Source organism: Nesoenas mayeri, assembly GCF_963082525.1.
Source record: "Nesoenas mayeri genome assembly, chromosome: 15".
In the NCBI taxonomy this organism is placed as follows: domain Eukaryota; kingdom Metazoa; phylum Chordata; class Aves; order Columbiformes; family Columbidae; genus Nesoenas; species Nesoenas mayeri.
The window spans coordinates 10,102,699-10,129,368 of NC_137559.1; the positions used below are offsets into that span (position 1 = coordinate 10,102,699).

The 26,670-nt window shown below is 57.7% G+C and overlaps 1 protein-coding gene across 2 annotated transcripts; it reads left to right on the forward strand.

The window, feature by feature from the left end:
• Positions 1–2,339: 2,339 nt before the first annotated feature.
• On the forward strand, positions 2,340–25,837 carry SRL (sarcalumenin; the record flags this gene model as incomplete). Of its 2 annotated transcripts, XM_080353711.1 has the most annotated exons (7): positions 2,340–2,400; positions 13,740–13,838; positions 14,676–14,771; positions 18,534–18,569; positions 23,223–23,339; positions 24,073–24,306; positions 25,026–25,837. In XM_080353711.1, 7 exons carry the CDS (start codon positions 2,340–2,342, stop codon positions 25,835–25,837), a joined length of 1,455 nt encoding a protein of 484 aa, XP_080209837.1. The 2 variants fall into 2 exon arrangements, with proteins under 2 accessions (XP_080209837.1, XP_080209838.1); XM_080353712.1 differs by lacking the exon at positions 18,534–18,569.
• Positions 25,838–26,670: the final 833 nt, after the last annotated feature.

Consider the following 26,670-nt stretch of genomic DNA (forward strand, 5'->3'; position numbering starts at 1 on the left):
GGAGCCAGGGCGGGGGGGGAAACGTCAGAGAATATGCTGAAATTTTTAAAAAATACAACGCGATTTGGGTCTCTTTTATGACCTTTTTCCAATACTGTAAAGCAGAGCGCTAGAAGCAGGCAAAGGTCACCCTTCAGCTCCCGGGGGGGGCAGCACAGGGGGGGTGGGCGCTCGAGGGGGCCACAGTGGGATGTGGGGGGCTCAGGGGGCAGCAGGTGAGGTCACAGCCACTTACCCATTTTATCACGCTCCCCCTTGCTGACCCACAGGGAATCCTGCCAAGCCAGTGGGAGCCCTGCTGTCCCCTTGGGATGGGGCCTTCAGCTGGGATGTTAATTTGGTTTTTTCCTACTCTTTTGTGTTTGTTGTTGTTTTGGTTTGTGGTTTGTTTTTTTTTTTTTTTTTTTATTAATTAAATGTTCATTTTTAAGTAGGGGGGAGGTGCCAAGTGACATAGCAGCAAAGGCAAGACAGGCACCCCCAGCTTCAGGGTACAACCAGCCCCACCATGGCTCCCATACCCCATCTGGGGCAGGGAAAACCCCTTTGGACAGTAAAAAATCCCGGGATTATGCCCAGCAGAGCGTGGGCAGGAGAACCAGCACGTGCCACCCCCCGACGTTTCCAACACCTGCCTCCTCGGCATGGGGATGGCGGTTTGGGGGCTGATTTTACACCCCCATCCCAGTCCCCATTCCCGTTCCCCCGTCCTGCTCCCATCCCTCCTTTAAGCACTTAATCCGGTATGCGGGGTCCGTCAGCTCCAAAGAGCTTTCCTATTTCATGACTGTGTCGCTTGGGTCTGTCGTGGCGGGCGGGGGGTCCCCATTTTGTGAATCCTCCCTCCCCCCCTGCTGCCCCCACCTCGCTGTAGGGTTTTAGGCCAGTTGTGTGTAGAGCCTCAGTGGTATTTGGTAGGTTCCCCCCCAAGCCACAGCTGTTTCTCGGTTCCTTTCCCTTTTTTTTTTTTTTTGTATTTTTTTTACAATTTTCAGGTCTTTGTGTTGATTGAGAAGCTATTCTATTTTGTTAAGAAAGTGGAAAAAAAAAAAGAGGCTCGTGCCTTTGTAAAGAAACAAAATAAAGTTTGTACTTGGTTTTTTAGAAGCTCGGTCCTGACGTTAACATTTGTGGGGGGGACGGGGCTGGATCTGGCCCCTATGGGACAGTTGTCCCTCTGGGGGGCCCTGGGGCTTTGGGGGAGGGCAGAGGAGCGCTGTCTGCGTTGGGAACCGCGGGCAGGGAGCAGGCAGAGGCGGAGGATGCCGGCCCTGGCGAGGTTTCCCGCTGATCGGCCGGGCTATATTTAAAGGCTTAGCCCTGCCAGTGCTGCCTGCACGTGCTGCGGGTGCATTGGGGCTCAGCTCACCTCTGGGATAGCGGGAGGTCTGGGACTGGTTTTAGTGAGGCTGGGGGGGCTGGGGTCAGGCTTTGTGCTGCTCCCCCTGTCCTGCGGATGGTACCCACAGTGCCCCAGGATGGGAGTGTCCCCATGGCTTGGCGGGACAGCCACCTCTCCCCATGGCTCTCCATGGGGTTGTGGCGGGGCTGTTGTTTTCCTCCCAGTTTGCCCCCTTCCCCAAGAAAAAGCTGCATTATGGCCCCCCAAAAGTGAATCCTCTAGTGCTGAGGACATGCCCTCCACCATGGCCAAGCTTTGGGGATAGCACTGGGTGGCCATGCCCCATGCATGAGGGTGACAGGAGCTGGTGACTCTGCACCTCCAGCCACCTCCATCCCCTATGCCATGCAGTGACTGCCATGCTGGTGGCATTGGGGACACCACCAGCATAGAGGGGACATGTCCACTTGACTGTGGGGAGAGTGGCATCACTTGGGTTGGTGTCCCATGCTGACTTGAGGGTGCCCTAAATCAGCCCAGGATGAGGTGCCTGGAGCCACCTGCTTTGGGGACAGGTGGCGGACACCGCAGTGCCATGACACTCAGTTCTCCCCCTCTGTGAAATCCTGCTCCAGCCAAAAAGGGGCTGCAGGAGATTAGGGCAGCCCAAGGACATCCACTGCCCCACACCAGGGGATGCTGTGATGGAGCTGGTGACACCCACATGGGCAGCGCCACCCCAGGGACTCAGTGCCAGGAGGTCTCTCATGCCACCACATCCCTGACATGAGCCTTTCCCAGTGCTGCAGCACTGCCGCTGTGTGCTGTCCCTGTCCCCCTCCCCAGGGCCCCCCGGGAGCGGACAGGCGGCAGTGGCAGCATCTGTGCTGGCCGTTGCGGCAGCTGCCTGCGCTGCCTGCCCTGCCTGCCCTGCCCCGCGCCTGCTGTTGCCGTATAAATAGAGGCAGCGAGCAGCAGGGAGCTCCTGGCAGCCACCATGAAGGGCCTCAACCTGCTCTGCTGCTGCGTGGCCTCGCTCCTGCTCCTCAGCACCGCAGGTACGACCACCCGCTGGGCTGGGTCCCCACAGGGCTGTGGGGGCTGTGGGGCTGTGGGTCCCTGTGGGGTGCTGTGTGTGCTTGTGGAGCTGTGGATCCCTGTGAGACTGTGGGTCCCCATGGGGCTGGGAGTGCCCGAGGAGCTGTGGGTCCCCACAGGGCTGTGGGTCCCCATGGGGCTGTGGGTGCCCATGTGGCTGCAGGTCCCTGTGTGGCTGTGGGTCCCTGTGGGGCTGTGGGTCCCTGTGGAGCTGCAGGTCCCCATGGGGCTGTGGGTGCCTCTGGGGTTGTGGGTCCCCGTGTGGCTGCGGGTGTCCGTGAAGCTGTGGGTGCTCAAGGGGTCTGTGGGTCCCCATAGGAGTGTGGGTGCCAGTGGGGCTCTGGCGTGCCCACTGAGCCCAGCCGAGCACCCCAGGGCTGGGTGGGTGCCAGTTGGGGGTACAGGCATCTGGGCTCTCCAGCAGCGGTGCCAGGGCTGCAGAGTCACCCCAAAAATGCCCACGGAAACAGGGTGGGTGCTGTGAGCTGGGGGGGAGCATGGACAGGGGTCTGTGTGGGTGCAGGGGCTGTGCTGCCGCCAATACACCTGGGGTCACTGTCACCCATGGGTGCTGAAGTGCCTCCATTTCAGGCTGTGGGGATGTGGGGGGCCTGCCAGGGCGCTGCGGCAGCCTGTAGTTGGATCAGGATGGGGTGGACTGTTTGTCCTGGGGGTCATCCCCCCACCCAAGGACCTGCCAAGCAAGACAGCAATTTGTGTGACAGCAGAGCCCCTTCCCCAGGCCATCCTGTTCACCACCAAGCACCCCTGTCCCTGGCTGGGTGTCCCTCGGGGCTGCGCGGTGGGGTGGCATTGCCGATACCCTTGCTTGCCCTTGAGTTAATTTGGGCCCGTTCTCTGCCTGGCCGGGCTCCGGCAGCCGTGCTGCCGGGAGGGGGGCGGCTAAGTATGGAAACAGCCGTGTAAGGGGACACTGTGCTCCCTGCAGTCGCCCTGGCTCCCCCCGGCCACCAGCCCCCCCCGCCCTGCGCCGCCACGGCCCCGCGCACGGGCACCCGCAGCTGCCGCCTTCCAGCACCGGCACCCCCGGCCCCACTGAGTTTTGGCCTTTTAAGGGCATCTTGGACCATTCTCGCTAATAAACGGGATTTGGGGACAGTGACACATCCCGCCAGTGGTGGGGTGACCTCTGTGGGGCCACGGGTTGGGTTTGGTGATGGAGGGGATGGAAAGGTCTTCTATGGGGATGGCTGGTGGCTAGTGCCACCCCAGGCTGGGCTGGTGGGCCTGTGGGACATTGAAGGCTTGTCACCATGGTGGGTGACTGCTGGACCAGCTCTCGGTGAGAATGGCATGGAGGCTGGCACAGCCCGAGCTGTGGCAGACAGAGGATGCCACGGCACTGGCCACCCCATCACCAGGACCCTGCTCAGCCACGTGTCTTGGAGGAAGTGCCGGTGCCAGTAGGTGCGTTGGGATCTGCAGCCCCAGAGCTGGGGCAGCTGGAGCTCCCTGAGTCCCCATGCTCAGTGGCTCCTGCTTATTAGGGGAGTCCTGTGTTTCACTCTGGCCCTGTAGGTTTGGGAAAAAAGTACAAGCCGGGGCAGACCTCCTGCCCATGTTTCTGCTCCATAGGGACTGGTGGAGTTTGCACAGTGAGTTTTGCTTTCCATTTGGTCCCAAGCTGGGCTCTCAGAGCCGGGCTCCTTTGAGGTGCAGGAGGTGGCTCGGGGAAAGAGTTTTCCTATTTTGGGTCCTTGTCTTCTCATTTAACCCCCCTTTGGTGAGGAGAAGGCTCCCCAGTGGGGAAAGGGGACCAGGAGAAGGGAACCCCAGTATGGAATGATGGGTTTCATTGATGTATCACAGAGGAGTGCGGTCACTGGGGCAAGGGCAGGGTTTGGGAGGCTCCTGCTGCACACAGGGGCAGAGCTGGTTTAACCATGCTGACCTCCGCCTCGGCACAGTGGGTGATCTCTGGCGTAAAGCTGCTGGGTTTTGCGAGCAATGTCTGAGTGTGGAAGTGGAAGGTCACTGCCCCAGATAGCAGAGCATCTGCAGCTGGAGTTTGCTAGAGCCCAGCCAGGCTTCTGGCCACGGTGTCCCTCCAGGGAGGGAGGGTGGGGACACATGGGACAGGCAAAGCTGGATCCCCCCTCCAGCTGCGATGCCCCTGGCTGAGGAAAACTGCCAAGTCCTTGTGCCAGGTCCCCACGGCACAACAACACTGGGACATGCTGCCAGAGCCGCAGCACCTCGAGGGTTTGGTAACACCTGGGGCTGCTGGTACCTGTCACTGTTCCTAAAGGCCAGGGGGTGGGAAAGGCCTGTGGTCAACGTGGCCAGGGCTGGCAAAGTTCACCAGAGCAGCTGGGAGCCCTGACAAAGGCCAAAACCCAACGCAGGGCTGGGCGATGGCTCCGTGCAAGGGCACTCACCTGTTGCCCCATCCCTGTCCAGGGCAAGGTCTCCTTGCACTTACACCTCAGGCAGACTGGCCATCTCTTCAGGCAAGGTGACTGTGGCGAGGCCCTGCGGCCACCAGGAACGGGCCATGGGGATGCTGGTGGGGCAGTGCCCAACCACCATGCTCGGCAGCTTCACCCTGGGGAGCCCTTGACCCCCAGCAGCCATCACAGATTTGAGTGGGAGGGCTACAGTGGGCTGTGTCTTCACCACCTCCAATCCGGGTGAGGAGCTGAGGAAAGCCCTGGCATGCTGGCACCTCCTGCAGCAAGCGCAGAGGGCACTGAGGGGCGGACACAGACCTCTGCTGGTGACAGCAAATGCAGGCCACCACCCCTGAGACTCCCCATCCTGCCTCAGCCTGGGAGGTGTCACCTCGGGATGGGCTCCAACTCTGTGTCCTCATGGCATTTTGGGGTGGTTCCCATCACCCAGGATGTGTGTCACCTGCATTTCTGTCACATTCCTGGTACCTTGTCTGAAGGACACCCCACGGGTGCCCCAACTCTCCCAAAGTGTTGGCTGAGCAAAGCAAAGCAGATGTCAGGCATGTTGGCCATGTGGTGACACTCCCATCAGCCTGGTGTAGGTGACAGCTGGGCAGAACACCTGGGACACCTCGCTCGTGCATGGCCCTGGTGGCACAGAGGTACCAGTGTTTCACTGTGGGACAGCGTGGGGCTGGGAGGGCTGTGTTGTGCTTGGGGACAACAGTTGGTGGGCTGGACTCTTGCCATGCCCCCGTGTCCCTGCTGTGCCCCTGCTCACCAATCTGCCAGCCCCACGCAGGCGTCGGCTCCCCGCGCTGGGGGCATGGGCTCACTGGGGCGCCGAAACCCCAGCTCGGCCGGTGGGTCCAAGAGTGACTGAATTGCTCATAAAATGGCCCTTCCCCAGGCACTGCAGGAATAGCAGCGGGTGCTGGTTCCTTGGCAGGGCTCCGCTGGGCTATTTTCAGCCTGTGGGGACATTTCCCTGTAAGCGATAGGCCAAGGAAGCCAGCAAGCTCGTGTGCCGGTGGGGGCTGGCGGAGGGGCCGGGGAGTCTCCAGCCGGGCACCCTGAGCCAAGCTGGGGCACTGGCAGCGGCAGCACAGCCCTGGTGCCAGCCGGGTGTGTGGATCGTCCCTGCCCACCTCCCCGCTCGTGTGAACACACTGGGAAAAAGGGCTCGGAGCCGCATGGCCCCATCCCTGTGCTGAGCTGGGATCCCACATCCTGATGCTGAGATGCCTGGGGCTGGGCACTGCTGCTTGAGCACGGCTGGGCAGTGTCTCTGCCTGGACATTCCCAAGGATTTGAGGATATTGTGCGACAATAGATCATCAGGCATTAAAATCCAGGTTGACAAGTCCAAGGGCTCTCCCTGTCCTGCCCAGGTGAGCAGGAATCCTTGGGATGACCAAAGAGGAGGGATGGGGAGTCTTCACCCAGAAAGACTCACATGCAGTGTGTAGAGGATGTCCCTTGGGCCACCAAGGAAGCCCTGGGGTGGGTTGGTGAAGCCTCCTGTTGCTGGAGGCTTGGGGTCAGGACCAGTGGGACCTCTCAGGAGTCCCTCCTCTGGTGGAAGGGACTCCTCCAGCCCCAGCCATTGCAAAGCACTTCCCTCAGGTCCTTCAGCATCCCCCCAGGCTACAGACCCCACAAGGAACGCCATGGGTAGGTGTTTCTCAGCATACAGTATGACATCTGCCTGTGCTGATACACATGCTGTTTTCTTGCTGTCTGCTCGCCTGCGGACCCAGATGTCTCCCAACCAGGGAGTGGTAGCTGCTTTATCTTCCACCACCCTGATCTTTGTGTCTTCTGCAAGTCACGAGTTCAAGTTTCCTTCCAAATCTCAGGTAGAGAACCCTGTGGGGAGACAGTAAAAAAAAGGCACTCTGCAAAAGTGATTCCCTGCTGCCAGCTCTATGTAGAAAGCTCCGAGCCTGTTTTTAATCCCTTTGGTGCCTCTGGGATGGGACACTGTGTTTGTGTGTCCTGGGATTTGTGGTGCACAAGGGTCTGGAGAACCAAGCCTATCCTCAATCAGCCTTGTTCTTGTGTTCTCTGGGTTTCTTGAGCCGCTTTGGAACACTTTCCCCTCCCAGTCGATGAAGGCGTTGGCCTGGACAACCCCAAACTGGTGCTGGAGCCAGGCTCCAACCTGCACTGGCTGTGATAGGGCTGCCGTGTGAAATGTGGGCAATAAACCATGGGCACTTTGTCTGCAGGGCTCAGCAGTGGCACCAGGATCTGCCAGAATGGCGCAGAGTGGGAAACTGAGGCAGGGAAGAGATACCATCCTCTGCTGCACTCCAGTTGAGCCACGAGCTGCAAGGCTGGGGTGCCCAGGCCTGAGCCCAGGTGAGGGGCACGGGCCCCACTTTGGGCTCCCCTGGCCCTACCTCCTGCCTGGGAAGGGTTACTTGCTGCAGAAAGGTCAGGCTCATGGGGCTAATCCGTCTCAACTTACTTTTTCCAGAAGCCAGGCTGCTGGCTGGCAGCAGCACGGAGCATTGTAATCCCTGGGCGCTGCACCCCCTCCCCAGCAGCCCCCCACACAGCAGCCAACAGCCAGGCAGGCAGCGGCTGACCCTCGCCTGGGCCAGGGCCAAGTGTCATGGGGCTGCAGTGCCTTTGGGTCCAGACACTTTCCGTGGGGTTTTAAGGGGCTACATTGGAACAAAGCACAGCCTTTTGGCTTCGTTCATCCTTGCCTTTCCCTGAAAAGGAAGGCACAGACAGGTTAGGAGTGCAAGCTGCCCCCAAAACCCCATTGGAAGGACAAGGGGACAGCAGGACTCACAGGAGCCAGTGAATAACTCCCCTGTGCACGGCAGGGGCCGGGATCTGGGCAGATAAAGGGGGCGTGCGAAAAGCCATCCCTGTGGTGCTGCACATCACCAGCCCCACGCTCAGGGCTCCAATTTCTACCAGAGGGGGAGAGTGTCCCTCCCAGGGCCACCTGTGCCCATCTGTCCCTCCTAGCTGGACCCTGGCGCCGTCCTGAGGGGCTGTCCCTCCTGGAGGACCCATTTCAGCAGCGGGGTGTTACCCTTCCATACCGTTCCATGCAAGGATGGAGGGGACACGGTGGCAGGGTCATGTTCAGCCCTCAGGAGCCATCCCTATCCTTTCCACATGGGCTTTTCCTGGGTGCAAACCAGCCGTGGCATCCTGTGGCACACAGAGCCTCACCGTGAGCTCTCCATCCCCACAGCTGCACCCCAGGGTGCTGTCACTGCTGGGGAAAGGGTCTCCAGGCAGCTGACAGCCCTCCCAGCCCCTGCAGACAGATTTGGGGTGGGCAGGGGCACCACAAGCCGAGGACCCTCTGGGAGATCAGGTCCCCAAGGGAAGGGGGGTGAGGCCTCCCCTATGATGCCCCCCAGCCACTTGGCACAACGCAGGGCATGAACAAGGGGAGCCCCGGTGTCACTTTACAGCGTAGCTGTCCCTGCTCCCTCCGGGAGTCCACGGGGACCTGCAGGACAGGTCCCAGGTGCAGATGTCACCCTCAACTGGCAGTAGGGTGAGGGGCTGGGGCTTCTCCATTCACAGTCCACTGAGCTGCCCCTTCTGATTCCCCCGTACAGTTGCCGGGCCATATTTTTAGCCTCCAGCAGACGCGTGGAGGGTGTTAAGCCCGTAACCTTCGGCCCGTTTCACTGCTCATCGGCCGGCCATCTGCAGATCAGCATAATTCGCCTTGTGATGGATTTGAAGACCATGTAGGGGAAACAGGAGGGAGAAGGAGGTGGAAAGGGGAGAGGGACTTTGTACAAGATCTTAAAGGTCACAGGAAATAAAGCCCATGACCAGCACACTGGCAGGGACATCCCAGTCAGAGTGCCTGGGGAATATTTCCCTTCTCATGCAAGAGAAGGTTCATGCTGGGCACTGGGGTTGCCGTTGTGTCTGGCCATGGTGGGTGATGACCCCTCTGTCCCCCTGCATTGTGTCAGAGGGGACACACAGGCCCCAGACAAAGCCCTTCGGATGCACAGCGTCTCCTCTGCCTGGCCCTTCTCCCCCGGACCAGGCTTGACCCTCCTCAAATGCCTGCCTGAGAAGCTGCGCTCACCTCCCAGCCCTCCAGGTCACCAGCTATTTTGGGGCCAAGCTGAGAATATCCTTGTCCCCATCGGCCGGGGGGACCCTCAGGAGACCCAGGCAGGTCTCCAGGCAACCAGGGCCAGGCAGGGGTGTGCTGGCCCCCAGCCACCTGGGACTTTGCAGTTCAGACATAGTACGTTCCCCTTCAAGTGGCTCCTGGCAGGCTGGGCAACTCGAGGAGTCCCACCGGAAGGGGACCTGAAGGAGAGGGATGCTCCAGGGGGGGAGGGAGGCATGTTGGAGCTGCACGGGACCTGTCTCCCTGCAGCTGGGAGATTAATTTGGAGCCTGGAGGCACCTGTGAAACACATGCCAGCAAAGGACGGGGGAGGTCGTCGAGGGTAGACTGAGGGTGACCCGCGCATCCGGTTTCGGCAGGGCGAGGGCCCGCGGGATGGCGGCAGCTCTGCTGTGCCAGGCTGCAGATGAGAGTGACTGGAAATCCTGGCGTGATGAGGGACACACCAGCCCTCCCAGCCGCCTGCCACTGGCACAGCTCCTTCCCCAGCATGAGCCCACCATTGCCGCCCAAATCCCAGCTAGCAGCACCACCGGCCCTGCCGTGGATACAGGCGCATCCCTGGCCATGGCAAACCAGCTTACAGTGGGCAGCACAGTCTGGGGCTGACACCGTGCCGACCCTGGCTTGGCTCTTCCAGTGCTTGGCCACCGCGGTCCCCCATGGCTGAGCCCAGCGAGCCCCAGCGCTGTGGCTTTGCCAAGTCCGGCAAGGCCCTGCTGATGCTCTGCAGGACACATGGCCCCGTGGCTCCCTGGCAAGGACATGGTGCAGGAGCCAGAGGGCTGACAGCCCGTGCCCAGCGCTGCCCACGCCCAGCACTTCCTGTGCCCGGCACTGCCCATGCCCGGTGCTGCCCATGCCCAGCGCTTCCCGTGCCCAGCGCTGCCCATGCCCAGCGCTTCCCGTGCCCAGCGCTTCCCGTGCCCAGCGCTGCCCATGCCCAGCGCTTCCCGTGCCCGGCGCTGCCCGTTCTCCTCCCCGCAGCCGGGTGGAGGTGGCATTTTTTCCTGGTTGGCATCTGCTTGCCAGCTGGAGTACAAAGGAATTATTTTCCTCTGAAACGCTTCCCTGGTATGCAGGCATTAGATGTTTCGGGGGATTATTTAGACTAGCAGCAACTGTTTGTAACAGAGACAGTATAGCTGGTGATCTTTTATTTTTGGCACCCGTTGACTAATGTTAAATTGCAGTTGGAGGACTGTGGAAAATATGGCTGGTTTCTCCTGGGCCACAGAACAAACTCATTGTGTCCCCGCCAGCCGTACAGCATGGCAAATGCTTTCCTAGTGAAGGGATGCTCACAATAAATAGCTCCTGAGCCCTGCTGCCAGGGTCTGGCCCTGCCTGCACTCACCTGCCCCGCACCAGGGAGCCCCTTGCCCCTTCCTCCCCCTCACCCCTTCCTCCTGTCCTCACCCAGCCACCCGCCACGGCCAGCACCAGTGACACTCTCCTGAGGGCTGGGGAACCCTTTTAACCTGCCAAGTACCCATAGCCTTTTGAGCTACGCTTTTCGTTATTCCTTTCCCCTCATTTTTTAGGGCTGCTTTGCCACCTCCCTGCAGCGCTTTGCAGTGGGTGGCAGCCACGGCCCCAGGCAGCCATGGCCAGCGCAGCCATAGGGCCCCCTGCTAGCATCTGCTCTGCCCCCCCACAAACACCTCTTTGCAGCCAGCTTCTTGCGACAGCGCTAGGAAATTAAGCTGGAACTAGAGAAGGTTTAGGAAGGAGTTTAAACCTCATGGTAACAGCCACAGATTCTCCCTCAGAGCCCCTCCTGGAGATGACGGGGGGTCAGCAGGTGCCCCAGTAGCCACGTCCTGGCGCGGGTAAGACTGACTGAGCTGTTCTCGTCATTTAGAGCGGCACAGCCCCGGCACGGACCATGTCGGCGGCGCTGCCGAAAGCCCCTTGCTGGCTGCAGAGCCCAAGCTGGAGGAGAAGGCAGCTGACGGCAGCCCTGAGGAGGAAAAAGATGGCAGCCCCATCAACACCTCCTTGCCCAGTGTCACCAAAGATGGACATGGCAAGGGGGAGGAAGAGCCCATGGGCGGCCTGAGCAGGGACTTGGGGCCAAGGGATGGCCAGCCGGAGGAGACCGTCATGGAGAAGGGCCACGAGAGGTCTGGAGAGCCACAAGGCCCAGGCGATGACACCACCTTGGGTGTCCCTGAGGCAGCACATAATGAAGGGAACCACCTGCCTGGGCCACATGATGGCTTCCCTGCCCAGGAGGATGAGAAGCCCAGCACCAAGAAAGGAGCCTCTGAGGACCAGGGGGAGTCTGGGCAAGAGAAAATAGATGGGACAAGAGCAGTGTCTGCTCCAAAGAAGGAAGAGGAAGGAGCTGAACAAAGCTCAGAGGAAGATGACAAGCAGGGGGAGTCTGAGGAAGATGAACATGGTGAGTCTGAGGAAGAGTCCGAGGAGGAAGACGAGTCTGAGGAAGGGAAAGAATCTGAGGAAGATGGTGCTAGGCCAGCAGGGCCAGAGGACAGAGATAAAGGGAGTGACAAGGAAGTGGTCGGTGCTTCTGGCAATAAGGCCAGTGGTGAACCAGCAGCTGCCAGCAAGAGAGAAGCCAGGGATGGCCCTGTCAGCTGCCATCACCCACCATGTAGGGATGCAGCAGAAGATCCACCGGCAGCAGTGGAAAACCCACCAGCAGCAGAAAACCCACCGGCAGCAGAAGACCCACCGGCAGTAGTGGAAAACCCACCGGCAGCAGAAGATCCACCGGCAGTGGTGGAAAACCCACCGGTGGTGGTGGAAAACCCACCGGCAGCAGAAGATCCACCAGCAGCGGTGGAAAACCCACCGGCAGCAGAAGATCCACCGGCAGTGGTGGAAAACCCACCGGTGGTGGTGGAAAACCCACCGGCAGCAGAAGACCCACCAGCAGTGGTGGAAAACCCACCAGTAGCAGTGGAAGACAAGCCACCAGCAGCAGAAGACCTGCCAGCAGTAGTGGAAAACCCACAAGTGGTGGAAGACCCACCAGCAGCAGAACTCTCTGCAGACAAGCCATCGTTGGCAGAAATGGAGAGCACACCTGGCCACAGCACCCAGCCTGCTGCCACCAAGCCCTCGCGTGGCCAGATAGGTTGGAGTCTTTTCTTGTTGGTGTGCTGTAGCAGTGAGAATGACCTACTATCAATCCCCAGCAGAGCTGAGCTTGGCACATTAAACTGCGCCTAGTGCATGGCCCTCTCCTAATGCTTGTGCTTCCCACGCCTGCCCCTAATCGCTGCACGGCTGGGCCGGCTGCGGGCATGGAGGGCACAGGCAGGAGCCCACAGACGCCTGCAATGCAGGTGCTCGTCACAGCGATACCAAAGCTGGCAAACATTTCCCTCACTGCACTTTAAGCCCATGATTTTTCCTCTGGACTGTGGACATGGATAAGGTTTTTGTCCCCCAGGCTCCTTTCAGCACTCACAGATCAGTCAAAGGCTCTTTATCCTCCATCCTCAGAGTCCTCCAGACCACCAGCTCTATTGGTGCAAGGGCAGGACACTACCCAGGCTGGTGGGTCTCTTGTCCACCAGCCCTTGCCTCATGGGGAAGATGTGAAGAGGGATTCAGACTGATGAGTTGCCAAAGCACTGGCTCCAGCTGCGTTTGGTCACTGAAAGGCAGGTTAGCTAAGGAGAATGGACACCCCCATCACGATTTCCTAGAAACACTCGTGGACTTTGGCCTACAGGTTGGGTAGCGACCTTCAGACCCTGTCGAGCCTTTTTCTGCTTCCCTCTGTAATGTCCCAGCTCAAAAATTTCACAATTGTGCTGAAAGGGAAACCCAGTTTGCTCTTGGTGGCTTTACTTGGCAAGTCAAAAGGTCTTCCTCAGCCCAACATTTGGGAGACATTGAGTACAGCCCCAGAATTTGGCTGTGCTCCACATGTCCCAGGTGTCCCCAGCCCAGCAAGCCACCACATATCTGTCCCCAGCCCTGTCTTCAGACCCCTCCTAAAGCCCAACCCAGCTCTCAATATCAAAAAGCACATTGGAGATGCACGGGACCCTTGGTGTGCCAGCACCTTTGGGGCAAGGACACGTCTGTCTCCCCTTTTTGGAAACACTGGGGTGCCTAGCCCAGGTAGAGACAGCCACCTCATGTTCCCAGGGCCTGGCATGGAGCCAATAGGTCCCCAGGGCCACCCTGACCCATGGCCTCACACAGAGGGCTCCAGCCTGATGTGGGAGCAGAGTGGGGAGAAGCTGGAGGGAAAGACTCCACTGGCAAAGCAGAGGCAGCCAGTCTCTCGAGAGCCACACTGGGTCTTGCATACCCCCACATGTCTGTCTGAATGGGTGATTTTTAGGGGAGGAAGACAAAGAGGGAGAGCAGAGAGACAGTTGAGGCTTAGCCCTGGAGGAGCCACAGCTGCTGGGGAAGTGCTGGAGCCCCTTCCAGGCACATCCTTTGCATTCTCCACAAGCACCGGTTCCTGCTTTCCCTGGGGAGGCACTGTGTGCCTCCCTTGCCGGCCCCTCCTCAGGGCCAAGCGGTTGCCCACCATGTTTCCCCCAGCAGCCACAGCCCTGGCAGCCTCAAGGAGACTTTGCAGAAGAGAAACTGCACGGTGTGCCAAAAGCAGCGGTGGCTGCTGAAGCACCCAGTGGGTCTGTGGGCTTGTGGTGTGCGTGCTCCCTTGTTCCTTCTCCCCAGTAGTAGCTTGTGTGAGCTCCTGCGCGGATTCCCTCCTCCAGCGGTAACAGATCTCCTCGCCTTTTTCCTCCAGAAGAGGTTGAAGATACCAGCGAGCCAACCAAGCGTGACCGGTCCCACTTGGAGAACACTCTCAAGCTGAATGAGGACAAGCCTGCCGATGATGTCTCAGGTGAGGGGGTCTGGGTGGCACCAAGCCATGCATGTCCTGCTTCTTCAGTCCATGCCATCCCTGTCCTTGCAGGACAGGCTCCATACCTTTCTGCTCCACCAGTAGTGCAGATGGGATTTCCCTCCTCTAGAGAGTTTTGGTTTTACCCTTACTTCTTGAAGGTCCAGCAACACTGTGTTTTCAATAACAGCCCTTTTGCTGTTCTTGAGTTAACATACTTCAGGTGTTTTAAAGACAGCTCCAAGGGCATACAAGAATTAGGAGGGTAGAGAGGCTGTAAACTGAAGATAACGAATCAGCCCAGTCCAGCCACACTGCTGCCCAGATAAACCCAGGGCAACTTGCAATAAAGGGTTTGGATTTTGATTCCAATTATTTATTTGGTTTTGCTATCATAAGGCTTGTTTCTTCTGGCCCCATGGGCAGTTCACACTGCAAAGAAAGTGATGAAAGCTGCTGTGGAAAAAGCTCCTTCTTTCTCCAAGCCAACAGCTTAAGGACTGTGCCATGGGTCTCTGGCACTGTGGTGAAGAGATGTTCATGGGTGTTGAGTGCTAAACAACATTAATGAGAGATGTCCCTTCTGTCAGTGGCTGGCACATGCAAGACCAACAGCAGATGGGGACAGTGCCCAGCAGGAAACATTAGCAGGGAGGGGCATCAAAATGCATGACTGGGATTAGTTTGGCCAAGATTTCAAGTGTGAGCCAAGTCTCTTGATCCACAGCTGAGTCACCCTCAAGATCTGCAGGGAATGCCCAACGGCTTACCCAAGAGGGATCCAGCCAGGGTGGTGTGGTTCACCTTTCACCCATCCACACGCTTCTGCCCTTGCAGGTGTACTGCAGCGGCTGAGGAAGATCTACCACTCCTCCATCAAGCCCCTGGAGCAGTCCTACAGATACAACGAGCTGAGGCAGCATGAGATCACAGGTAATGCCACAGGCAGCGGGGCCTCCAGCACAATCAGGTTATTGAGATGCAGATAACAGTGTGAAAAGCAGATCATGGAAAGGCTTGGATAGTTTGTCTAACTTTACAGCTTCCCAAGAAGTCCACGAACATGCTGGGCTTAGAGGATGTGCCCTAGTGAACCCAGCGGCAGGCATTCCTGCATCTGCCTTAGCCCATCTGCTGTCAGGACCATCTGTGTAGGCTGAGCATTGAACCCTGCCTGCTTTGGGTCCTCCACCTGCTCAACATCAGTGCCCTGTACTCATGCCAAGCAGAGATCATGGCCCAGAGAAAAAGGCTTGGCAAGGAAGCTTAGGACCTCTCAAGGCTGGGGTTGAGCTTCCTAGGGGTGGCTGGAGCTGGCATCCTTCCTGCTCATCCTTCCTGGGACACAGCCATGTGGGCAGGGTATTCCTCAAGCTCAGCAGCCTTTGCTCATGCTGGGAGTTAGAGTTTCCACCCCTTGGCAATCACAGACACATTGGATCAGCTGAGCAGGTCCCTGTGGCCACAGGCATTGCCTTAGGCTGAGCCCCAGTATCACGTGTCCCTCCAGAAGAGGAAAGTGCAGCACTGGCCCCAAGATACTCAAAACTACAGGAAGCTCTTGTGACCCATATGGCACAAGCAGCCTCATTTTCCAAGCACGGATTGCTCAAGCCCAAGTCTGAGATCCCTGTTCACTGGGGTAACTCTCCTGTAAGTCCCCTCCCAAGCCTTGTCCTGAGACAGGGCCAGATGTCCCCTGTGCCTTGGCTGGGCAGAGAGGGGATGCTGGAGGGAGTCTCTGCTGCATGTGTCCCAGGGCTACATGCCCACATCAACCTCCTTCCAGGGTCCCTCCTTGTCCTGAAGTTCTGCCTCCCTCCCTGGGTTTCCAGCCCCATACACCCTGGAGCCAGGCCCTTCCTCCTGGTGGGACAGGACCTAGATACACCCTCCACACAGACCTTCCTTCTGCAGCTGGACCCCAGTGCACCAGTGCATGAGTCCCACATTTATTTGGACAAACTCCTGGGACTCATCCCCTCAGAGCAGAACCCCTGTTTTACAGGTACTCCCACTGCAGCCCAAATGCAACTCCTAAATCCATGTCAGACATTTTCTGAGCAGGCTTGAGCATCTCCACACCCAGCTATCCCATGTCCAGCTTACAGCCAGTGGGTAGCATGGGGGACCTATGGGGCAGGGACAGGGCTGTAGACTCCTCATCACCAGTCCAGCTCCTGTCCCCTCAAGACACAGAGCACCCTGGACATCATCCACCACCCACCCATTGGGGTTCTAGAGGGTACGTCTGACAAGCTGTGCCTGGATGCTTCCCACAGCCAGTTCCATGTTCCTGCCTTTGCCTGCCTTGCTCTGTACTCCTTGCCAGCAGCTCAGGACCACAACCCACTTGCCACGTTAGAGGGTAGCTGGGGGTCACAGCAACATGCCATGCTGCAGCCAGCACAGGAGGGGTGCCCCACAGCCCATCACCCCACAGCTGCTGCCACCCACCTGTTGTGCTGGCCTGTCCCCTCCCTCACACAGCCAGCACAGCACTGCCCTGTGCCTGGGAGAGGAGTACCAGGAGCAGCAGTGTCTGCACCCTGGTGCTCGTCCCCACAGCCTCTTAAAGGCGGCCCCATGCAGTTAGGACAGCCCAGGCATGCCCTGTCCCAACTGTCTCCATCCTGGAGCTCACAGATTCAGCAACGCCCTGACCTCCTCTCCAAGCTGCTATGGTATGTGTTGGTTGGAGTGTAAGCAAGCATCAGCATTTACTGTCAGTGAATCACAGGACACTGTTTAGGAGAATATGTGGGGTTACAGGGGCAGCTGATGGGCTCCCAGCCTCTAATCCTCACTTTGCTTTTCACTGCCAGCTGATGCAGCCTCCAGACTCAGCTCCCAGTATACAACCTGTTTCCTTGCTCAGGACACCTCACCCTGTACTTCAGCCACCCCATACCCAAGCAGCCACCTCCCTGCTCCATCTCAAGAGGGAGCAAGTGTTTCTCAGGCCTCCGATGGCTTCTTCCCTCCCAGCTCCTGAGGAAACAAGCACCAACCCTTGTGTTTTCCCAACCCAAGCACACTCTACTGTGTCCCATATGGCAACCCCCCAGCAGTGCAGATGCAACCCCAGAGCTGGTAACCCAGTCACAGCCTCCTGGCCCCAAGAGGAGGGCACATGGACACACTGCAGTGCATACAGCCCTTGGCTCAACCACGAGAAGTCTTGGCCACACTCCCCTCAGAAATGTTTCTCCTGCTACCAGACTCCTCAGAGCATCTCTGATACCCCAATGCTGGCACATACAGCCCCATCCTGAAAACCTAAGGCCCAGCAGTTTGCCTTTAATACCCACAGATCCAACTTGTCCCAATCCCCCATTAGCAGTGTAATTAGGGAAACCTGCAAATTAGGTAGAGAGTTGGCCCAGGGAGCCCTTTTGACCTTACGAGGCAGGTGAGGACATGGCAGGGCTGAGAGAGTCTTCTCGCTGCTCCCTCTGCATAGTGACCCTGTCCTGTGTGGGTTCATTGCAATGACAGTGTCCCTGCAAGCTGGGAGACACCCCCAGGCTCTCCCCCTGTGTCCCCTTCCATGGCAGAGGGTAGGCTGGAGTGTGCAGAGTTGCCGGCTCAGCTGGCTGGGAGGAGCGGGACAGCTGGGAGAGCAGCGGGGCAGGACTGTCATGGAATATGTGTGACCTTTGGAGGTGTAAGCCAATCTAGAGGGGTGCCGTCGCAAGCACCTTCATCCCTCCATTACACGGCACCCCTCCATTTTGTCTCCCCTCCCATCAACTCTGCTTGAGTGCGCCAGTCAGTGTAACCCAAGGAGCCCCTCTGCTCCTCGCAGCTTGCAAAAACACCCATGTAGTTGAGTGTCGCCTGTCCTGGGGGAGCTGCAGCTGCCACCCTCAACCCAAGGCTCTGAATTGTCAGGTTGCATCCCAGAAAACTCACCCCATACCCTCCACTTACAGCATGTTTAAACCTGGCGGGTGCCATCTCCTTTTCCCTGGCTGCCACCCTCCCGCGTCTCCGCTCTGCCATCCCACGTGGGTGCAGGCACATTCCAGCTGGGTCGGTCTGTGTGCCTGGTCGCAGCACAGCCACCTTGGAGGAATTGTCCCTAGTTCAGGGGTGAGGGACTCTCCCTGTCTGGTGATGGGAAGCTTGCTGTGAAGTCATGCCAGTTTGTGGTGCATGCTGGTAACCCTGATTACTGTATATGTGCCAATTAGCAAGTGTCCCTGTGTAGGGAATGACCTCCCAGTGGTCATCACCAGTCAGTCTGGGGCTGGATATGGATAACCACACAGCTGGGGTGGTCACGACACTTGTTGGGATTTGTTGCTGTCCTAACCACAGCTTTTTGGGCTCCATTTGCTCGGTGAACGTTGCTCGGGAAGGCAATAACTCTGCTGAATGGGGCAGGAGGGTGGGGGTGCTGTCTCAGATGTAGCAGCTCTCCTGGGGCTGCTCCCCCAAACCCCATCCCTGGTGTGCCGGGCAGACTGGGGTTTGGTGCTTGTCCTGGTAGGACAAGCTGTGGATGTTGTCGCTCACAGACTGTAACTCCTTCTTTGCTGCTGGGAATGTGGCCGTCTCTGTCTTTTCCTGCCCACAAGAAGGCCAGGGCCAGTCTTCAGCTTCCTCCTCCGCCTGGGCCAGACCCAGGCAGCCGCGTCCCTTCTTCGACTCACGGTACCTTTTCTTTCTCCCCGTGTCCCCTGCTAACAGCTTACCCTGGACGCACCCTGGGCTCCTCTGCCACAGGTTGGTATCGCTGCCTGCTGCCTGCATGCTGCCAGCGCTGCCTAAGCTCTTCGCTGGCCTCCAGCTTTCCTGTTCACCTGCCCCAACAAGACCACACTGCCCAAGCACCAAGCAGACCCCGGTTATCCATGTTCCATGGCACTTGTGGGAGCCGTTGTCCCCAGCCCTGCCAGAGCTTGGCACGTGTATCACTGCACTTGTCTGTCCCAGGCCTGACTGTGCATCTCCACCTTGCCCAGGCTCTGACACCTTTCCTTCTTGGGTTAAGCCTCAAGAGGTTGCATATTCCTGAAGCGATGGTTCAAAGGTGTTTGAGATGGACCTGTGGGTTGACCTACTACCCATGGCATGAACTGGAGGAGCCCAGCAGACAACCCACCCTGCAGGGGAGCTCTTCCCACCCTTCACCCTCCTACATGAAGAAACTTTCCCAAATGTTCACCCTTGATCCCTCCTGGGTGCATTTTAAGCCGATGAGCCTGCAGCAGCTGTCCCAGTAACACAGGCTGGCCCCTGTGTGGCGGCCTCAGCCCCCTGGGGAGCCAGAGCTGGCTCCTGTCCCTGCCTGTCCCACTCAGGGTGTACTGCCAGCCCCCCCGGAGAAGCAGGAGATGGGAGATCAGCCAAGAAGCACCAGCCAACTCCCATCTCTTCCCCTGGGTCCGGCACTGGGCCATGGGGACGATGTCCCTGCTGAGATATAAGGCAGGGAAATCCCATCTTCTGGCTCTTATGTCCTACCCCATGGCCCCCACTGCTGGATCTTGCATAAATGGGTTCGTCTGCACCCTGATCCCGGATCCAGCAGAGCCCTACCAGTGCCTGGAGGGCCCGTGGCTCTGTGTCGTGCCAGTGTGCTGGCAGCAGAGAGGGCTGTAGATAAATATAGCATATTTCGATAGCTGTCTTATCTGCATCTCTAGCTGCAGGCGCACAGACGCGTGCGTGCGTACTGCTTGCGTGGGCGTACGTGCGCGGGGAGCAGGGCGCGGAGGCAGGCGCAGGCAATCTGCAGCCACGTGTGGCTTGTCCCTCCGTCTGCGGGCACACGTGCTGTGAGGATACTCGTGGCTTTCCATGAGCAATCCGGCCACCCCTCTGAGGGCTGCCGGGCAGCGTATCTGTGCTGTAGGCAGAGGGGCCGGCAGGGTTTGTGGTACAGGGGTGGGGTGACAGCGTGGGCAGTGTTGGGAGAGTCTCCCCAGGTGATTTGGCCTTCCCGGGTGGTGTGAGGGCAGAGCAAGACCTTAGAGCCTGTGGCTCAGTCTGAACGAGGACAGCTGCGTCCTCCACTTCATGCAGCATCCTCGGCACAGACTTGCACAACAGGGCGTGAGCTGACACCAGGCACTTCTGCTGGGCTTGAGAATGAGGAGGGAGAAGACCCAGCCCAGGGCTAATCCCAGCCCCAGAGAAGCAGTCCTCAAACCCAAGGGCAGCCTGGTGCTGCAAGCAACATGGAAAAACCTTTCAAGAAGCCACTGCTCTGGGAAAAAAAAAAGAAAAAACAACACCTTTTTGGGCATTCAAATTGCTCCTACTCCCAGATCTGAACAGTCCAAGACAAACGCAGGCTCTGCAGAGGGAGACATGACCTTCCTGGCCTTGTTTGCCTGGTGCTTTGCCAGATCACAGCATGTTCTTTACCCTGAAAACCTGGCAGCTCAGAGAAGCTGTATTTTAGGCTGCTGTGTTTTAAGCAGGACCACGGATGCAGGGGTGTAAGGTCTGAGGACCCTCCTGCTCACAGGCAGGGCCTGATCACGCACCGGCATGCAACTGCTTCAGTGAACACCACTGGGACATGCCTGGCTTGGGCTGGGATGAGCCTGAGCTGGGATTAGCTTGATCAGAGACAGGTTTGAGCCGGGAGTGAGTCAGACTGGGCTGGGAGTGAGCAGCCACAGGGTGGCTGGAGAGAGCTGCTGTGATGGAGCTGCTGCCATCCCTGCCCTGCAGCCGGCAAGGACTGGCTCTTCTCTCCAGCCCGACCACCAAGGTGATGCACAGGGGTGCTGAACAGACGTAGTGGGGGGATGTAACCGGGACAGATGTCAGGCCAGCTCCCCCCTGCATGGGAGATGCTCTCTGCTCTCTCAGTCTACGGGCAGGAGAAAGGATGATCCATGCGTGGCCTCACACCCTTGGAGCTGCTGTGTTACCTGGACCGCTACGAGGAGCCAGTGCCTGGTGTTGCTCACAAAGCCCATGGGGTGCCAGCTCCCAAAGCAAGGAGTGGAAATGGGCTCAATGATGTGTTGGTGGCCTGGCTGGGGGGCTGCCTGCATCCCTGCCCATCTCGGCATGGTGGGGCAAAGGTGGAGACATGGAATAGAGCTGGGGCGCACGGGCTGCCTGTGTTCACACAGCCACGCCTGGCCGGGAACGTGTTATGAAAGAGCACGCGGGGACCCGCCTCAAACCTCTGGCACAACATCACAGCGGATAGTAATAATAATAATCCAAAACCCAATTAAAGCCAGCAAGTGAACACAGCAGCAACGACAGAGTGGCACAGAGGAATGATTAATAATGAAAATCTAAGTTTCAACATTTGTTTTTGTCCTGCATGAGAAGAAAACTTTGGATCCCTGCAGCTTGCAGTCAGGGAGCAGGCAGCAGGCAGGGAGCAGGCAGCGAGCAGGGCCCTCCTCCAGTTTGGATGTGGCCGCTCTGCTTTGGGGAGGAGGGTTGAGCTGCATGGACACAGCTATGCCCCACGGAGAGATGTCCCCAGCCCATTCCCTTTTTCAGCAGTGATATGGTGGCCCCGCGTTGGGCAGGTACAGGCAGGAGGGGGCTGACACATCCTGCCTGACTCCTGCACCCATGGCTGGATGCGTTCAGTGCAGAGCTGACATGCAGTGCCCTCCAGCACCCTCAGGAGCAGGAGCTCAGCATCACATGGGCTCTGCAGCTCCCCTGCTTTGTAGATGGATCCCCAGCTTGCTGGAAAGCTGCCAGTTCCTGCGTGGGCAGCAGCCACCGAGCCGCGGGGTCTCTCACCCACCGCAGGGAAAACAGCTCTGGCTTAGGAGTGGGGCCAAGGAGAGGGTGCCGAGGGCAGCACGGGTCCCCCAAGGGCATCTCCTTGCCGTGGGGAAGGCTCAGCTCTGGCTGTGGGACAGCAGCTCCAGCTCCTCCCGTGGCTCCCAGCCCCTCCCCTGGATGGATTCCTGCTGGCAGCGGGACAGACCCGCTCCCACTCTGAGCGCAGGATGGGGATGAGGAAAGTTACCACTGATGAGAACTCTTCTCATCCAGTTTTTACTTCAATTTCTGGCCTGACTTGGGCTCGAGCTGACCAGCTCTCCTGAGTACATCTTCAGGGCTGGCACAGCCCAGGGGCTCCTATGGCTCTGCCAGCTGCCTGCCATACGTCCTGCTTGAGGAGGGATTGCTCCTGGGGCAGTGGCTGTGCGTGTCCAGGGACCCCCAAGTTCCCAGACCAATTGCGTGGCACCAGGACAAGTCCTTACCGGCCATCACCAAGTTGGTGAAGGATTTAGAAAATCATTTGGTTTGCTCAGCCTGGAGAAGAGGAGACTGAGGGGACACCTCATCGAGGCCACAGCTTCCTCACAAGAGGAGGAGGAGGGGCAGGCGCTGATCTCTTCTCGTTGGTGATTAGTGACAGAACCCAAGGGAATGGCAGGAAGATTCACCAGCGGAGGTTTAAGTTGGACATTAGGTAAATGTTCTTCACCCAGAGTGTGCTGGAGCACTGGAACAGGCTCCCCAGGGAGGTGTCACAGCCCCAAGCCTGACAGTGTTCAAGAAGCAATTAGACAATGCCCTCAGACCCATGGTGTGAATTTTGGGTGGGAATTTGTCCTATGCAGGGACAGGTGTTGGACTTGATGGTCCTTATGGCTCACTTCCAACTCAGGACATCCTATGATTCCATGATCACCAGCCTCTTCAAGCCCCTTAGCAAACTGCAGCACTTGAAGAATGTGGGATGGGGACTGTACTTCATTCTCCTCCCGCCTTTCCCCAAGCCCAGCACAGGGCTTTTTGCCCAGCCTGTCCTCCCCATGCTGGGATGGAGCCTCTGCCCAACCGGGAGCCACAGCCCAGGGGCAGATCCCTGCCACGGTATGGTGGAAATGCAATGCAGGCAGCCAGCCCAAGGCTCGCATCGTGCTTACCAAGCACCGTCGCATAGTATTGCTCCTTAAGCCATGCAGCTCTTTTTGCACGAGGCATTCGCCTGGTTGTGGCATGGCCAACTCCTTCGCATGTCCCACGCTTTGTGGCAGGTGCCTTCAAACAACACTCCCCCCCGCAGCCAGCCCCAGACTCACTCCAGCTAAACCAGAACAGAATTGAGACAAGATTTAAAAGACCTTCAGGTCCTCCTGTATTTTGAGAAAGGCTCAACCTCAAAGAAGGTCAGAGAAGGTTCGCTCTTGCTGCAGCGAGGTGGAGTGTCCTGCAGAGCATGGTGACGTCTGGCTCCTGCAGACACTGGGGCCTGTCGCTGGGCAATGCCTTGGCTCGTGAATGGCTGGTGGCCCCAAAAGGGTGGCTGTTTCCCCGGCAGCGCCGCCGGGCTGCTCAGATGGGATGCTCATTACAGCCGGGAGTTAATCGTGCAGCGGCGACAGCTATTGTTTCTTCACTTCCTCTTGTTATTTCCCCTCTCCACAGATGGGGAGATCACTTCCAAGCCAATGGTGCTATTCCTGGGACCATGGAGCGTCGGCAAATCCTCCATGATAAACTACCTCCTCGGGCTGGATGACACTCCCTACCAGCTCTACACAGGTACTATGCTCACTGCTCCCTCCCAACTCTGCCCAGGGCATGCTGGCACGCACATTTCTGCATCTGTGTGGTCAGCAATTCCCAGCCACGTCTATTCCATTCCCCCATTACAGCAGGGAGGTTGCGATCTGGTCTGTGCCATCTGGCTACAGTGCCACAGGAGGGAGAGGTTCCCCACCATGGCGAGGGCCTGTCCACCCTCCCCGGGGAGGCGGTGGGCAGCATCCCCATCCCACAGCATCTCCATCCCGCAGCGCAGGGCTCACCGCTTCCAACCCTGACCACGAAAGCAGCAGTCACATTGCAAGGGCAACTCACCCTTGTCTTCTCCCCTTCCTTCCACATGTGGAGCTAATTAATTCACCCTCCCAGGAGAGCAGTCATGCCCCTTCCCTCCTCCCTGCTCCCACAGATGCCATCTCACAGCTGAGTGCAGCTGCCCATGGCCAGCTCTGCACCAGGGCAATGAGGGCTCCCAGGAGGTAGTTCTCCAGGACACCATGTGCAGTCAAACCACTTCCAGAACAATCCTACCCCCCCAGAAGACAGCCCTGCTAGCATTTTCTCAAGAGGTTTGGCAAGAGTTTCATGGCCTTGCTGCTTGCCTTCCCCCAGCATCTCTTGGCAAGTGAGTGATGCTCCCAAGCTCCCCAGCTAGTCCCAGGCCAGCCCTGTCATGTCCATTGCCCAGTATGGATTTCAAAGCTCTGCTGCTCCTCTTGTTGCTGGACAGGGGCAGAACCCACCACCTCCGAATTCACTGTCATCATGCACGGCCCCAAGCTGAAGACCATCGAGGGCATCGTGATGGCTGCCGACAGTGCCCGCTCCTTCTCACCCCTGGAGAAGTTTGGGCAGAACTTCTTGGAGAAGTTGATAGGGATCGAGGTGCCCCACAAACTGCTGGAGCGAGTCACCTTCGTGGACACTCCGGGCATCATTGAAAACCGCAAGCAGCAAGAACGAGGTAGGAGTTTACTGAGTTCATTCAAGGGACTCTAGAGAAGAGCCGTAGGCTACCAAATGAGTCTTGCATTGGAGGGTGGAGCGAATGGCTGCCCATAGCTGCAGCAGCAGCTGAGACCTGGGGAACATTCCCAAGTATCATCAACTAGAGCAGCTGTTTCTGCTGTTTGGAGGTGTGGCAGACAGGCATTTGGCAAAGTGTTTCCTGGGGACTCCTCGGGCTGATGAATCTCTGCCTCAGCTCAGCATTTAATGCCTTGTTTGTCACCCCTGGAGCTGGCTTTGGCAATGGCTGGTGCTATAGCAGGACCTAGAGAAGCACCAGTCCATCCCCACAGCACCTGGGATGCCAGGACAGATCAGAAGGGCTTCTTGACCCACTTGGTGCCCCCTGGGGGAAAGCAATGATGTGGCCAATATCTGCTCAGAGCAGCAGTGGGAATCTGGCCAGCAGCAAGGAGAAGGAAGGTTTGGAGGTGAGGCTGAGGGAGACATGTAGTTGCAGGCCCAGACACACAGGGATGGGTTTTCATGCCAAGAAACTCTGAAGTGTTTTCAGCACATGAGAAACAGGTTCTGGGCTGCATGGGAAGTCAGCCGTGTCCCACACCCTGTCCAAACCAGACAGGGCATGAGGATCAAGATTTATCTGTCCCTTGACCTGAAGGGACTAATCCTGTGCTGGCCATTTCTGCTGGATTTCTCTTTCCTCTCCTCAAGGTTACCCTTTCAATGATGTGTGCCAGTGGTTCATTGACAGAGCTGATCTCATCTTCGTTGTCTTTGACCCTACAAAGCTAGACGTGGGCTTAGAGTTGGAGATGCTGTTTCGCCAGCTGAAGGGTCGTGAGTCTCAGATTCGAATCATCTTGAACAAAGCTGACAGTCTGGCTACCCAGGAGCTCATGAGGGTCTACGGTGCCTTATTCTGGAGTCTGGCACCTCTCATCAACGTCACAGAGCCACCCAGGGTGTACGTTAGCTCGTTCTGGCCCCACGAGTACCATCCGGATACCCACAAAGACCTGTTCCTCAAAGAAGAGATATCACTCCTGGAAGATCTCAACCAGGTGATTGAGAACAGGATGGAAAATAAGATTGCCTTCATTCGCCAGCACGCCATCCGGGTGCGCATCCACGCCCTTTTGGTTGATCGCTATCTACAGACCTACAAGGACAAAATGACCTTCTTTAGTGATGGAGAACTGGTGTTCAGGGACATTGTGGAAGATCCTGACAAGTTCTTTATCTTTAAGTCCATTTTGGCAAAGACCAATGTCAGCAAATTTGATCTCCCCAACCGTGAGGCTTACAAGGACTTCTTTGGAATCAACCCCATCACCAGTTTTAAGCTGCTGTCTCAGCAGTGTTCCTACATGGGAGGGTGTTTCCTAGAGAAGATCGAGAAGGCCATCACTCGTGAGCTTCCTGATCTCTTGGGAAGCATCGGCTTGGGGAAGAAGCCCAATGTTCTCTCCTGCGACATCACTGGCTGTGGTGAAACCCCAAAGAATCGCTACAGGAAACCCTAAGGTGTTCTGTAATACAACCATCCACGTGTTCCTACTGGTGAATGAGCTTATGTCTTATCTGTCCAAGAAGCCGTGGTTTGTTAACCCTTTGAGTGCCACACTGGCAGAGGCTGCTGTACGATGAGGACTTTGAGTCATTGACATCGATGACAGGGGAAGATGGGCGGGCATAAGAAAGAGAATAAAAACTGTGAATTCCTGTCATTTTATCTTTGTTCTTTCAAGTAGAAGGCAATGTTTAAGCTGTAAGTATGAGCAATGCACGGTGAGCTAGAACTGTAGCTGCTTTTACACTGGTGTCAAAAGTGTGCAAACAGGAATTTCAGCCTCTGCATCCCCAAAGCTGGCAGGGAGGGAGAATGAGGGCACGGTGTGAGCACAGGGGAGACCGGTGACACACTAACCAGGGCATCACCAGGAGCCCCGGTAAAAAGCGCTGGGCAAGGAAAGTGAGGCCAGGTCCCAGCTGTTTTCAGACACAAACATCCTATGAATCTCTGCAAATATTGATGTTGTTTTTCTTTCCAAGACTTTTAGGTCACCTGGTGAGTTCGCTGTTCACTTAACAGCTGAGCTGAACTGCTGCAGCCTTCACCTGGGTGTTCGCCTTAAGAAGGGGCTTTTGCAGGGTTATTTGTAGTTCCAGACAGGGAGCTGTGGTGGGATTTGCAAGTCCATGTCAGAGGAAGAAGTGGGTTAGAAAGAAGCTTCCAGCAATGGCTGAGCTGTGCTGGAGGAGGAGGGCCCGCACCCCATATTACACAGTCCCTCAAGGGGCTGTGAGCAGATTTTGCCCTCCCTGGGCCAGCACAGGGACAGGCACTTGGTGCTTG